The sequence below is a fragment of the Stegodyphus dumicola genome, chromosome 5 (assembly GCF_044657685.1).
Source record: "Stegodyphus dumicola isolate Sdum_Otavi_A_Nest chromosome 5, ASM4465768v1".
NCBI lineage: Eukaryota > Metazoa > Arthropoda > Arachnida > Araneae > Eresidae > Stegodyphus > Stegodyphus dumicola.
The window spans coordinates 186,297,636-186,310,793 of record NC_140772.1 but is presented as its reverse complement, the minus strand read 5'-3'; the positions used below and the strand labels follow the sequence as shown (position 1 = coordinate 186,310,793).

General features: G+C 32.1%; 1 protein-coding gene across 6 annotated transcripts in view; it reads left to right on the top strand.

The window, feature by feature from the left end:
- The window catches only part of LOC118189064 (pro-neuregulin-2, membrane-bound isoform-like), a 219,032-nt gene that overhangs the window by 170,182 nt on the left and 35,692 nt on the right, over window positions 1–13,158 (top strand). For all 6 annotated transcript variants that reach the window (XR_015041370.1, XR_015041369.1, XM_085817451.1 and 3 more), the window contains exon 2: window positions 10,422–10,584. Coding sequence is in view for 4 of the 6 variants with exons in the window: in XM_085817451.1 (XP_085673577.1) it covers window positions 10,422–10,584 (163 nt within the window). In the remaining 2 variants the exon portion in view is untranslated. The remainder of the gene's footprint in view (window positions 1–10,421; window positions 10,585–13,158) is intronic.

Genomic DNA, 13,158 nt, shown 5'->3' with positions numbered 1-13,158 from the left:
TTGAAGAGGTGAGTGATACTCTATTAAAAGAAAAAAAGTCTGATTAAAAATAAAAGCACATCTTCTGAGGATTATCTTCTCGTTCATCTAAACTGCTCTTGTAAGTTTAATGATAGACAGAAAATAATGACTTAATTTAATTACAAGCTATTATAAATTACATTTCTCTTGATTGATTTGAAAAGGATAAGAAAAAAATTAATTTAAATAACAAAATATCAAAATTAAATTACTCCAGATAATTGATTCATTATGTAAAATATAAAACTCAGAAAAATGAAATCACCGCATACAGACTGTCCTTTATGATGTTTCCATTTTATCATTTTTCACATGTATGATATGGAAAAGCATTATACATTCAGTATAATAACTATATTTAATTTTGACCAGGAAGCCCTAGATATGTCCTATACCGTGTTTACGAGAAAATGTGCTAGCAGCCAGAGACACAGTACTCTTACTTGCTAAATAAAAACACATAAATAAGAAAAAAGAAAGAAAGTGCGGAACCTTAGCGTATATAACCTTAGAGTATATTACGGCTTCGAAAAGTCTAGATATTCATTGTCTTCTGTAGGTTTCTCAAAAGATACTGAAATACGAAAACCCCATCTTTATTTATCTAAATTATTTCACATGTGGCGGAGATGCTACTGTAGATATACAGTAGCATCTCCGCCACATGTGAAATAATTTAAATTCAATGTTTCAAATATTCGTCATTTTCACTATGCTTTCAGCTGTTAATTTCAGTTTTAATTACTTACATTATTATTACGTTGCGTATTAATTTTAGTGCCTTGCCATTCATTATTTAATTTTCTATAGCACAAAATTCTGAAAATAATGTAGTTTGTTTATGCTTTCACTTTTTCCGAGGCTTTATTTGAAAGACTGACAGTTCGAACCATACTGGCAACTTTCTTTAAAAAAGCTTTTGCTCTACTTTATAGCTATCAAAGTCTTGCAGCTGCGGTTACCCTATGTACTGTACTAGTCTAGACTAGGAAACGTTTTCATTTTTACTTCCTTGTACGAAGTAAAGTAAGTATTGTAATCGCGAAAAATTTCGGTTATCAGATTTCAATAGAAATATCCATTTGACTGTTCCCGAATCCATTTTGACTATTTTTTTTCATGACGTCTGTACGTACGGACATAATAAAGGACCCTTTATTCCAACATTCATTGTAAAGTGAATTCAAAATTAATAGTTTTGCAACGTCTGTGCGTACGTACGTACGTACATATCGTATATATCTCACATAACTCAAAAACAATTAACCGTTGAACGTTCAAATTTTGTATATCGGTACTGTAACATCTAATTGTGGACCTCCCTGATTTACTGCAATCGTCAATAAAAAAGTATATATACATACGTACCTCTTCACCCTGCCTTTATTTTCGCAATCGTTGTACCAATTACAGAAGTTTCTTAAATGACGAAAACATTCGTATTTAGGCAATGACAAATTAAAAATAATAATAATAATAATTTTGGATAAATAACAAACTTTAAATGCGGTTTCTAGGTTCATACACTTATATTTGGGAAAGTTTTATAGTCATTATGAAAAAAATAAATATACGAGAAGTTTGACTCCCTTACGACAATAATTGATTTAATTTCAAAATTTGCAATCTTTTATGTCATTTTCAGCTTGCCTTGAAGATTCGGTTAATTAAAAGTAATATTTCGACGAAATAAGTTTAAATGAAGTGCAGCATATAATATAAATAGTTCACTAGGACATACGAGGAAGTCATGCGGTGTTCACATCAGATTTTTTAAAATTCGAAATAAAATGTTAAAAATTTGATTGATACGTAATTGTTATTTTTATCTATTATTATTAATATCTATTATTTTTATCTATTACTGTTATCTTTAATAGTTGTGTTATTTTTAATTAAACAATCGTTGAAAAGCTCTCTTATTTAGACTTGATAACTAATAACTTGCTCTTAGTGTAAATTTAATATTAATTGATGTAAATTACAATTTTAAATTATGTACATGGATATAATGTTGAAATTTTCTTGAACGATGTTGAACTTTTTGTTTGATAAACATTTTATCTTTCATGGCTGTGAAACAAGAAGTGTATTTTGATTTTAAATTTAGTAAACTGGTCATTTTGTTTATCATGTTTTAATACCACCAAAAACGTAAGAAAATGTAAGAAGGTTAAGATAGCTATAGTAGCAGGTAGCTTCTTAACTAATTAACTAATTCTTCTTATTCTAGGTTTTTTATTTCACTTTGTTCAGTGTGTGATATGACAGCTTTCTATTTCAATTTAATAACAGATTGTTTTTGACAGTGCTTTTTACTTTATTTTTTTGTTCCGAAACGCACAAAAGATAGCTTTACTGTTCTTTTAAAAGATGAAGCTAAAAATTAAATTCTGCAAAATGTGCGAAAGCGTAAGTAAATATGAAACATGAGTATTCAAATTTTTCATTTGATAATAGTTCTGGGTCTTATTTAAAAATGCCAAAATTTATCATTCAAGAAAATATGTAAATAAATGTTCTTTTATTTATTTATATACTAAGCATCTTAGTCGATGAACTATAGTTATTATCCAAGTTTAATTTTTTTTTGCAATTTTAATGCAAATTTTAAAGTGTTGTAGTACTACTTAGCCAGCAATAAAACAACGATAATTTATATATACTACTTCAAACAGGCAAATGTTGAGCCAAAATTTTTTATATTTTGATTAATGAACATAAATTAATTTTTCTTATGTAAGTTATAAATCAAATCATTACAATGAATCCAGAAAACCGTCTTATTTATTTCCACTGTTTTGAAGTTAGATATTCGTTTTGTCGTTTTGATTCAGTTGCACTTTTAAAATTGTCATTAATACCGCTATTTCGTTTTTTTTCTCTCCCTTCTCAGCCTCTACTTTCTGTCCCTGTCACTAAGAGTCATAGAGGCAGAACCAGGTTGACAGGCTGAAATAGGTTACACGCAGGATATATTTACCGTTATACATGCGCGTGTTCATCGCGGATGAAACAGCATCTCAAGGATTCACTTCTACGATTACCGAACTCATAATGTGAATCGCTTTCTGGACGGATGCCGATGCTTTCTTTTTATCTGAACCTTTGACTCAGTTCGAGTCTCCTTTCCGTATACTTGAACATTGTAAACATTTCTAAACATACTTTTACCTAAACAAATTTTTCGTGGTTGCCTTTAACATGTCAAATTTTGTAAACACTGATATTGAATTTACATTTCATTAATTTTACAGCTGCAATCGACATCATTTTGATGCTTATCTCATAAATATCCATACGGAGTTAATTTTGAAGGTCTGCAGAAGACAAAGTGTTAATAGTCAGATGTTTAAACTATTAAGACGAAAAAACTATTTACTTGCGAATTACCATTTAAATTTCAAGGACACTAGAACTCATAGCTCGAATGCCAGAGTCGAATAAAGAGGTCACTTGTCTACGTAAAAAAAGTTGGGGGTAAATTTTGAGGACACTAGAGCTCATACCTATACTACGATAGTCGAATAAAAGGAGCACTTGTCTCTGTACAAAAAAAAAATTGGAAATAAATTTCAAGGGCAGTAAAGCTCACAGCTGTACTACGGTAGTCTAAGAAAAGGAACACCTGTTTCAGTTTTAAAAAATGCCGTTTTAATTTCAAGAACACTAGAGCTCACAGCTGTACTACGAGAGGAGAATAAAACGGGTATTCATTTGTTTCCGTGTGTAAAAACTGGGAGTAAGTCAAAAGGATACTAGAGCTTACAGTTGTACTATGAGAGTTGAATAAAAAGGGCACTTATCTCCGTTTAAAAGCAACTGGGAATAAATTTCAAGGACACTAGAGCTCAAAGCTGTGCGACAAGAGTCGAATAAAAGGGGAACTTATATCCGTTTAAACTAACCGCCGTTTAAATTTCAAGACACTAGAAATTACAGCTGTATTTCGAGAGTTGAATAAAAGTGGCATTTGTCTCCATTTAAAAAACATTGGGAGTAAATTTTAAGGACGTTTAAAGCTGTACTATGAGAGTCGAATAAAAGTGGCACTTGTCTTCGTTTAAAAGGTAATTGGAAATAAATTTAAAATATAACAAATTAAATATTAATGGAAAAGCAATTTAAAATGTATTTAAATAAAGTAATTTAAGGGTCGTAAAGAGCAGAAAGCTGCAAAATAGGCAAACCAATAAGATATGGGGCAAAATTCAAAAGTTATAAGCTAAATATTAATAAGAAAATTCTACTATTTGGAGAGGGGGGACAATTTTTAGATTTGCCTCGGTTTGTAAAATATAATGGCACAGTTCTGTCTCGTATAATCATTAGGAAATTCAAATTGTACGAATACTGCAGCTAATTGCTTCAGAATAGTTGCTTAAATTTTAAGAAAACCGTACGAAGAACGGTATGATTTTAAGAGCTAAAAATCCTTGAACTATAACTTTTTCGAGTCAGAACTCGGAATTTCCGGTGCATCGGACCACTGAGCTTACTGCTCCACAAGAAGTGCACATGAAAATAACTACTTTAAAATTTTTCAACTTGAGCTATTTGCTTGGGATTTTCAGCCCAAAGGAGCGTTAGCTCGGAAGAACTATTAATTTCAATTTGGCACTTTGCGTTAGTTCGCTATAAACGGTATTTCACTTTTCCTATTTTGTTGCCACTAAATATTAGAACCCTACATTATATTTAAAGAAATTCAATAAAGAAGAATCTACATGAATGTATGTATGTTTCTCTCATTGCGAAAACCAAACGGTACCTAAATTCATCAAACTCTGAATAACGTAGTCCTCCACTCGAATATGGGCATCTGGAAACCCAAATTGGAATTTGTTTTATTATCTATCTCATATTTTTTAAAACTTTAACGAATTTTTTATTGACAAACTATTGTAGGATTTCCCTTATTTTGCGTAACAAATTACTTTAAGTTTCACACCTTTCCTGAACCTCTCATTTTCCCCTTGCATTTCCTAGCCAGGATACAAATTTAAAGTTAAGTGATGTAAGTATTTTAAACGAGTGAGTCTTGTAGTTTATTCAGAGCGTGTTTTCCCTAGCCAGCGCATGCTACGAGTCTGTTCTTGCTGTTATGCGAAGATGCTAAAACGCCATTTAATAACGCCGTATATTTAATAACGCAGCCATTTAATAACATCGGGTAGGTTTTTGAGTCAGCCTAGTTAGTCTTAAATTGTTAGTCCAGCGCTACTTTTTATCTTTGAATTTATTGCGTAAGATTCTTAAATTCCGCAAGTTGTCGATATTATTGTGAGCACAAAGTAGGTGCCTTTTCTATTCAGAGTTTGACGAATAGTAAAGGATTATTTTTACTTTTCTTCTGTGCTGGTATTCTTTACGCCTGTACAAGAAAGAAGTCTCCAGCTTCCTTAGTAGGTCTAGCAGAGTTTATGTTACGAAAGAGTGTACGATCCTACAACTCAACGATTTCAAAGCGTTCTATTAACATTAACATCGCGTGCATCGTCAACACGGGTATTTTATGTGCGAGGCTAATTTTTTTTAAAAATATTGCTGCTGAATTAAATTTTATGGTTTAAGAGAGAAGAACATGATATTTAATAAATAAAGGTAACACACAAAACTTTAAAAAAACGGCGTATATACTTTCAAATTTTATTTCTTTATTTATTTTTATTATCCCTGTACTTACCTATCTAAACTACACAATGAACGTTTACCACTATAATTTTCTTTTGTTTTGAAATGAGACTTAAGAGGAAAACAGCATTTAAAACTTTCAAAAAAAATATTGCTACATAACGGTGCCGGTATCTTTTAGGAGATCGACTTTTAAATTGGAAAACCCACACTAAATAATGTTGATATCTTTATCTTGAGTTATCGTAAGGAAGGAAGGATTTTGATTTGCTTTCATGATTAATTTATGAAGCACGGCATGAAATAAAATGATGACATCTTTATGCAAAATCAGTTTACTTGTAAAATGCAGTTTATATGCAAAATCATTGGCTTGAACAACAATGCCTGTATTGTCAATAAAAACGCTGAATTTGTGAAATCATGCCAGCAGCATAAAGTTAATGAATGTGAGAATACCAGTCCAAAATATGTGGGTGTTTGGCAGATTTTACAAATGCTTAATGACTTCTGAGTCGTTTCTAAGATCTATCTTTCTGCACTTCGTACAAATTTTTAAAAGTTTAAAGATTACAACATATACTATTACAGAAATCTTTTGGGGGATATAAAGTTGTGAAATTTAAATGTTATATATATTTATAATTGAAGTATGTGGTTTCGATACAGCAAGCCAAGCTTTTGATGGTTTGATTTGGTTTGGTTTATTTGATTACGTCAAAGCACACTATGGTTATCTGCCTAAGAGGATGAATGCCTTCATGGAAGACTTTCTACGGGAAGCCTGCCCATTCGCCTAAAATTGAACCCAGGTGGAACTGCCAGTGTTCAGAGAATTTACTGCCAAACATTTGAAGAATATACATTTGTAATGGGAAATGTCAGCATATGATGGAAAGGCTTAAAACATAATGAAGTTGTTTTTATGATATTAGTGACGAAAATCGCAGAAAATTATTTTTTGAAATTTCAGTCTACCTATTACCGATTAATCAGCCAAAATATGATTGAGTAAAAAGGCTGATTTCCTATGCAATTTAGATTCACGATCTTAAATCATAGTTTGCATCCGACTTTATTAATTATAAATTATATATATTCCTGTGAGATTTTGTGACATAACAATCATTAAAAAATGGAAATTCTAATTCTAAAAAAATGTAATTGTCAGTAATGCTACCACCTAAGTCTCTAACAAAAAATATAATGGAATGGGCTTTCCATGTCCTTCTAGGATTCGACAAGAAAGCGCGTAGCTATTTAAGTCCATGATATAAATTATTACAAGCACAATTAAACTGTACAACTTTCACTAACTTGTATTAATAAATCGCTAATAACCGTTTAGCGCATACGCTCACGCTGTTGTGTGGGGATCCTAACTGGGATATTTAATGAACTTTAAAAAGAGGGAAAATAATTAAACGACGTATTTCGTGTAGTTGCATTTCATATTTTGTTACTTTCAAAGTTTCCTTTCATTTCCTTAAAGAATTAAATAAAATAAAATAGAAAGAGAGAAATAATTTAGTGCAGCAGTTCTAAAATGTAAAACCCCCTCCAACGAACTCTAAAAAATGTCATTTATGGAGCGTATGGACTCTGGCCAATGTCTGATTTAGAGTCTGTGCATGTTGGAATCTTTTCTACGTATTACGTAATTACAAAGTTTTTCTTGACATTTTTCTTTTGCTGCTAAGTCTTGTTAATCCTTCGAGTCAAAATATACTACCTCAGATGAGAAACAGATGCCAACTTTTCATACAAAATTATCTCGTAAATAGGAAGAAGTAATACATAACTTAATATTTCTCCAAACCAGGAATTATAATAATTTTATGAGATTAAAACTTTTACTGATTATATACATTTAGTTACAGCTAATAATTTTAGTTACTTTAGTTACTATGTATTCTGATGTTTACATTCAGCTTCATAATATTATTAACATTTTATTTTTTTTCCATCAACTTAATGTTCCTTCCTAATTCTTCCTGACAGTTTACTGGAATATTTCCAGCAACAGTTTTTATATAAGTACAGAATTATATGGTAAACTAAGGTCACTGACACAAACGTGATAACTTACCAGCGGTAGTTTCAGAGAACTAAATGCTGTTCTTCATTAAACAGCTAACTTTGTATTTGTTTTCGCATATTCTTCAAATGACACTAACTCAAAAATATTCTTTTGTTCGGAAAAAGAAATGAGTACCGTCATATCCCTGCTTTATAACGATTTACTGCTTCGAGAATTCCGATTTATAACCAAAGCCGTTATTAAGATACAATAACACGCTGAACAAATATTAATTTAGAAGTCAAACAACAAAAATCAGCGTTATATTTTCAAATTTTCACAGGACTAGTTTCGATGGTTTTACCGAACCATCATCCTCAGCTGCAAACGCACAAATAAACGAGATAAGATATAATGATTAGATAAGATAAGAAAGCCTGGACAGGAGATAAGCTACTGGCGCCATCTGCTGATGAAACCAGAACTAAAACATAATTTCTTCAAAGGCTGAAGGCCCAGATGGATTGGAATTAGGGTCGTTAACTATAACAAAAAGATTTTTTTGAATGTGAAATGCCTCTAGAAAATCCAGTTCAATAATGGAAAATGTTTTTTATTCTCCCATCAATAAAATTCCGAGTTCCATACTCAAGGACACCATTCTGGATATGAATTCCTGGGGTATTTGCAGGATTCTTTGCCAATGTGGTTTAATTTGCATTGGCCAAACTAAGAGAGCCTTAAAATTTCGCGTTAAGGAATATGAGGTATATGTTAGGAAAAAGGAAACACAGATGTCTTCTGTTGCCCAGCATTGTTGGTCCGAAAATCACACTTTCAAATTTTCTGCTGAAAAAATTTTTCAAAAAACATCTTCCATTGGTGAATTGGATTTTCTAGAGGTATTTCACATTCAAAAAATATTTCTGTTCTAGTTAACGACCCTAATTCCAAACTATCTTTGCCTTCAGCCTTTAAAGAAATTATGTTTTAGTTCTGGTTTCATCAACAGATGGCGACAGTAGCTTATCTCCTGTCCAGACTTTCTTATCTTATCTAATCATTACATCTTATCTCGTTTATTTGCGCTTTTGCAGCTGAGGATGATGGTTCGGTAAAACCATCGAAACTAGTCCTGTGAAAATTTGAAAATATAACGCTGATTTTTGTTGTTTGACTTCGAAATTAAAGCCGTTGTAGTCGATCGAAAGTACCATTTTTCCAATTTTCGAAATATTTCATTTATATTATGTGTATGTAAAACTTTAACACTTAGTTTATATCGTAAATACCACAGCTGTAAGTCAAGTGCAAGGCACGACCCGCACTTTGTGAGCAGGTGTTCTGCCAACTGAATTATCCAGAGCTTTTAACTAGCACCGAAAATCTTCTACTTTATTATGTAATTACAATATTTGATCTTTAGTAACTGATCTAATCGCATTGTAACAGTGTGTGCCCATCGCATTCCTCCTTCCCTATCGATGAATCAATTGCAACGATAATGGAGGAGCTCCTAATCCTTCAAAAAGTACACTTCACTTGATATGCATTCTAAATAGAGGCTTTGGCATCGCTGAAGCCATGATCTCTGTGAGAACACTTGCTCTTCAAGCTATACCATCGTGACCCGCTAGCCAACTTCAGAAAATTTTGCTCAACCGTAAGTTTAGAGTATAGTAAAATCTTAACTGAGTAATTCGGCTCTAATATGAACTGGTGAGACTATCATAGTTTTAGGGTATTTTTGTAGACAAATTCTGTCTCTGTTCTGGTGGGAAACAGCACGGGGGATGGATCCAACTGTCTCTTATCCCTCTTTCCTAAAAAATAACTTGTCGAGGGACTTTCGTTTCGATAGCATTTTAAGTGTCCCCATGCAACAAAGCCACTTTATATTTACAAATCTCCTTGCCTTCTCGGGGATTAGAGTGCAGGCTCAATGATATGGCAGCCGGCGTCTCTAACCATACCAAATAAGGTGGCATAAAGTCTTTTATTAAGGCATAAAGGCTTTTTATGGGAATAGAGCTTTTATTTAGTTCTATTCAGAATATTGTAGAATTAGTTATTAAACTTTGTGTGATGTGAGAATTAACTTTAATTTTAATCACAGAAATTCGTATTTCTGCTGAATTATGGACTTCCCTAGAAGAGAAGGTTTTTATATATACAGAGAGAGAGAGAGAAAGACAGAGAAATTAATTATTAAAGTTTGTTATTGACACACAACCTGCATGCGTTTGAAATTTAAAAACCCATTTCTCGTTGCATTTTACGAAATGCGGAACATTGTTTTTAGCAATGCAAAAGTACTTAAATTATATGTTTATATGAGCTGGAAAATTAGACTTAAACCCTTTGTGTGTAATGTGATAAATTGGGATAACACTTTAGTTATTCCTAGTTACTTTATAAATTTACCAAACTTTTGTCCTACTATATAGTACAGTAAGTGTTGTGAGTATATTTAACACAGGCTAAATTACGTACAAAACTTGTTACATTATATGCGCTGACACATTTTCAGCTTACGATATTTTCCTTTTACTGTTTACTTTCAACTTATGAATTTATTAAAATGTAATCTCAGGAAAGTCGAAAAGGACATGCATATTTTTATCATATTTACCTATCCATCTCTAAATGAATGCTTCCTCTATATATGTATATCCCTATGCACTATTTAATTTTAGGTTAGTTTATGTTTTCATTATGGTAATCTTTATTTGTGTTCTTATTTCAGCTAAGCCCCCCAGCGTTACGGGTCTAGAGAAGTTACGGGTGGAGGAAGGAAGCAAAGTTCGATTGAACTGCCACCTAACAGGAAATCCAATTCCGTGGGTCGAGTGGTACAAAGATGGCAAAATGATCACCAGCAAAGGCCGCTTACGGGTCAAAACAAAAAGGTATCATTATATTCAAATTCATAAAATGTTTCCTCCTACACTTTTGTGCATGCTTAATCAAAACTAACACAGTAAAGCAATAGTTGTTCAGCTAAAACAATTTGGGTAGAGTTTCGGCCAAAAGCTGGGGTCACATGCTTTCTTTTCAATAAGCAGCTGAGTAACACAAAATTGCGAATTCTACTTCTAGTTTTGGGAACAAATGACTCGAAGTATTTTTACATTCTGGGCTATGAAATATGTGCAGAAATAAAACTTGTAACAGTTTGTCATTACCGGAAAAACAAATATCGCCCATCTTCTAGGTCGTGACTATCCTGCAGTGTTCACTTTGAAATTAGGGCGAAATTTTCATTTGGTCCCCCTCCCCGAAATAAACGCTAATACTTTGATTCAAAAAGTAATTTTTATTACGATTTTTTTATATTAAAAACACTTGAAATATAGAAAGAATAATATTCGCATATTTTTATTAATATTCTTTTAATTTAAATTGTCTGGCAAAACAGACAGCTGTTAAGTTTTCTCGTCCAGACCTCTATAACACAGAATATCTTCAAGATGTGCTTTCAAGTCACAAAGATCTGGATATACTTAGGATATCCTGAAGGTCTTAGTTCTCAGAAGCCTTGAGAACTTCGTAATTTAATAAATTGAGACTCTTGTTTAAGTAGCTGTGTTCCAGGACGTAAAAAGAAGCCGCTAATCAGAGCAGACATGACGCAAGACGTTGGCACTGTAATTGTAGTATTAGTTGAGCTTTGCCTGTCAACACCCAGTTCAGTTTCAGCTTTGCGTGGATTTACTAGTTTAAATAATGTTAAGTTACAGCCACTATTGTTATAGAAAAGATTTTAATTTCATGCCGTATAATTTTAGGTTAAACTCAGCAGCGAGGAAATCTCAAGCCATATCTCAAGGTACTACAGTACTGCTAAATTTCTTGTGCAGATCTGGATTTTCTTATTTAGAATTACCTTTTTCATTTAGGGGATAAACTTCACTTCTAACGTTTTCAAAGGATTATGAAAACTATCTCATATTAAAAAGAACATTTAGAGAGCTCTATTATATAAATTTAAAGAAAGCATGATTGAAAAGTTTTATTGTACGGTACTTGATTATCTGCTTCACAGCTGGAATCAGAACGATTAGCACTAAATATGTTTCTAACTGAAGAACTTAGAACCGTCGCCTAATTTTTTATGCAAAACTTGATTTCTCTAAATTCTTCTTCTTATTTAGTGTATGAATATCACTTACGGCATTTTTTATGGACTCTCAATTTCTTTCCATGTAAAAATAAAAAAGAACTCTTCAGAATCTTCATTCTTTACATAGAAGAGAGAAAATCAATATAACGATGGCATAGTAAAAAATGAATTGCATGATCCTTGATTATCCTCTTTATTCCCTGGATTCAGAAAGATTGAAATCAAAAGTTATGTTTGCTTCCCCAGTACACAAGATCCTTCTTCACGAGACAGCTCACTCTTTTACTACCGATTTTTAGATGAGATCTTTGTCTGCTTGGTGAATCTACTCTTTGGACGAATACCAGATGCATCTTCTTCGTCAGAACAACATCTGCAAGAACTACAGATGCTTTCAGAAAATGTAAGTTGCTTTCCCAGAGGAAGAATTAAAGGAATCAGTGCAAAGCTTTTATGAAGCCAAAGTGAGGAAAGTTCAAAGAAGAAATTTAGTCTATTGTCGAAAACAAGGTGTTGAAGAGGACTTCTGACAAATTCAGGCGCTTCAAAATGAATGCTTTTCATAAGATTGAATTACGTTATAGTAAAATTCTTAATCTAAAAGAGTATATATCGATAGTTTAACACCTTAGAATTAAAGGAATTGTTTGCTCTTGTATACAGAGATACATCGCCTGACCCATACAGTGATCAAAGATGTTTCGTGTATATATGTGTAAATGTTATATTATATTGCAGTATAAGTATTTCTTTTGATTATTACGGTCATTCTTTATACGTAGCTATAAAAGAAATATCATAAATTTGCTAACAGAAGGATTTTTAAAACAAAATTTCTCAACTTGGCAAAATCTGTCGAAGGACGGTCCGTTTTATGAAAAACTAAAAAGTCAACGAAAACAAGTCGTAATTCCGCCCCCCTCCACAAAAAAGTTTTGAAAATAACATAATCTAATCATGCCTAGTAGTTTTGCGCATTAAGCTCCTGAATAATTATAAGTAAAGACATAAAGTAAGAAATTTAGAACCAATCGATTAAAATCTCTCTTCCATCAAATTTCCTTGCTTTTTTGCATCCAGAATTAGCTGATGAACCATTCCAATGTATTTTAATTGTGATGTAATTAAATTCTGGTCTCTTCCCAAAGCAAGCAAGGATTTTTTACAGAAGAGAGATTTTAATCGATTTCAATGTTCCTCCTCCTGACGAAGTGGCATTGAAGGTCGGTTGAATTACTCTTCTATTACATTCTTTTTGGTCATTAATTTTTTTAATTAGGGTTTTACTTGTTTGAAGTATTTTAGTTTTAACATTTATTAAATTTTTTATACATTTATAAGATTTTTTTAATTTATTACT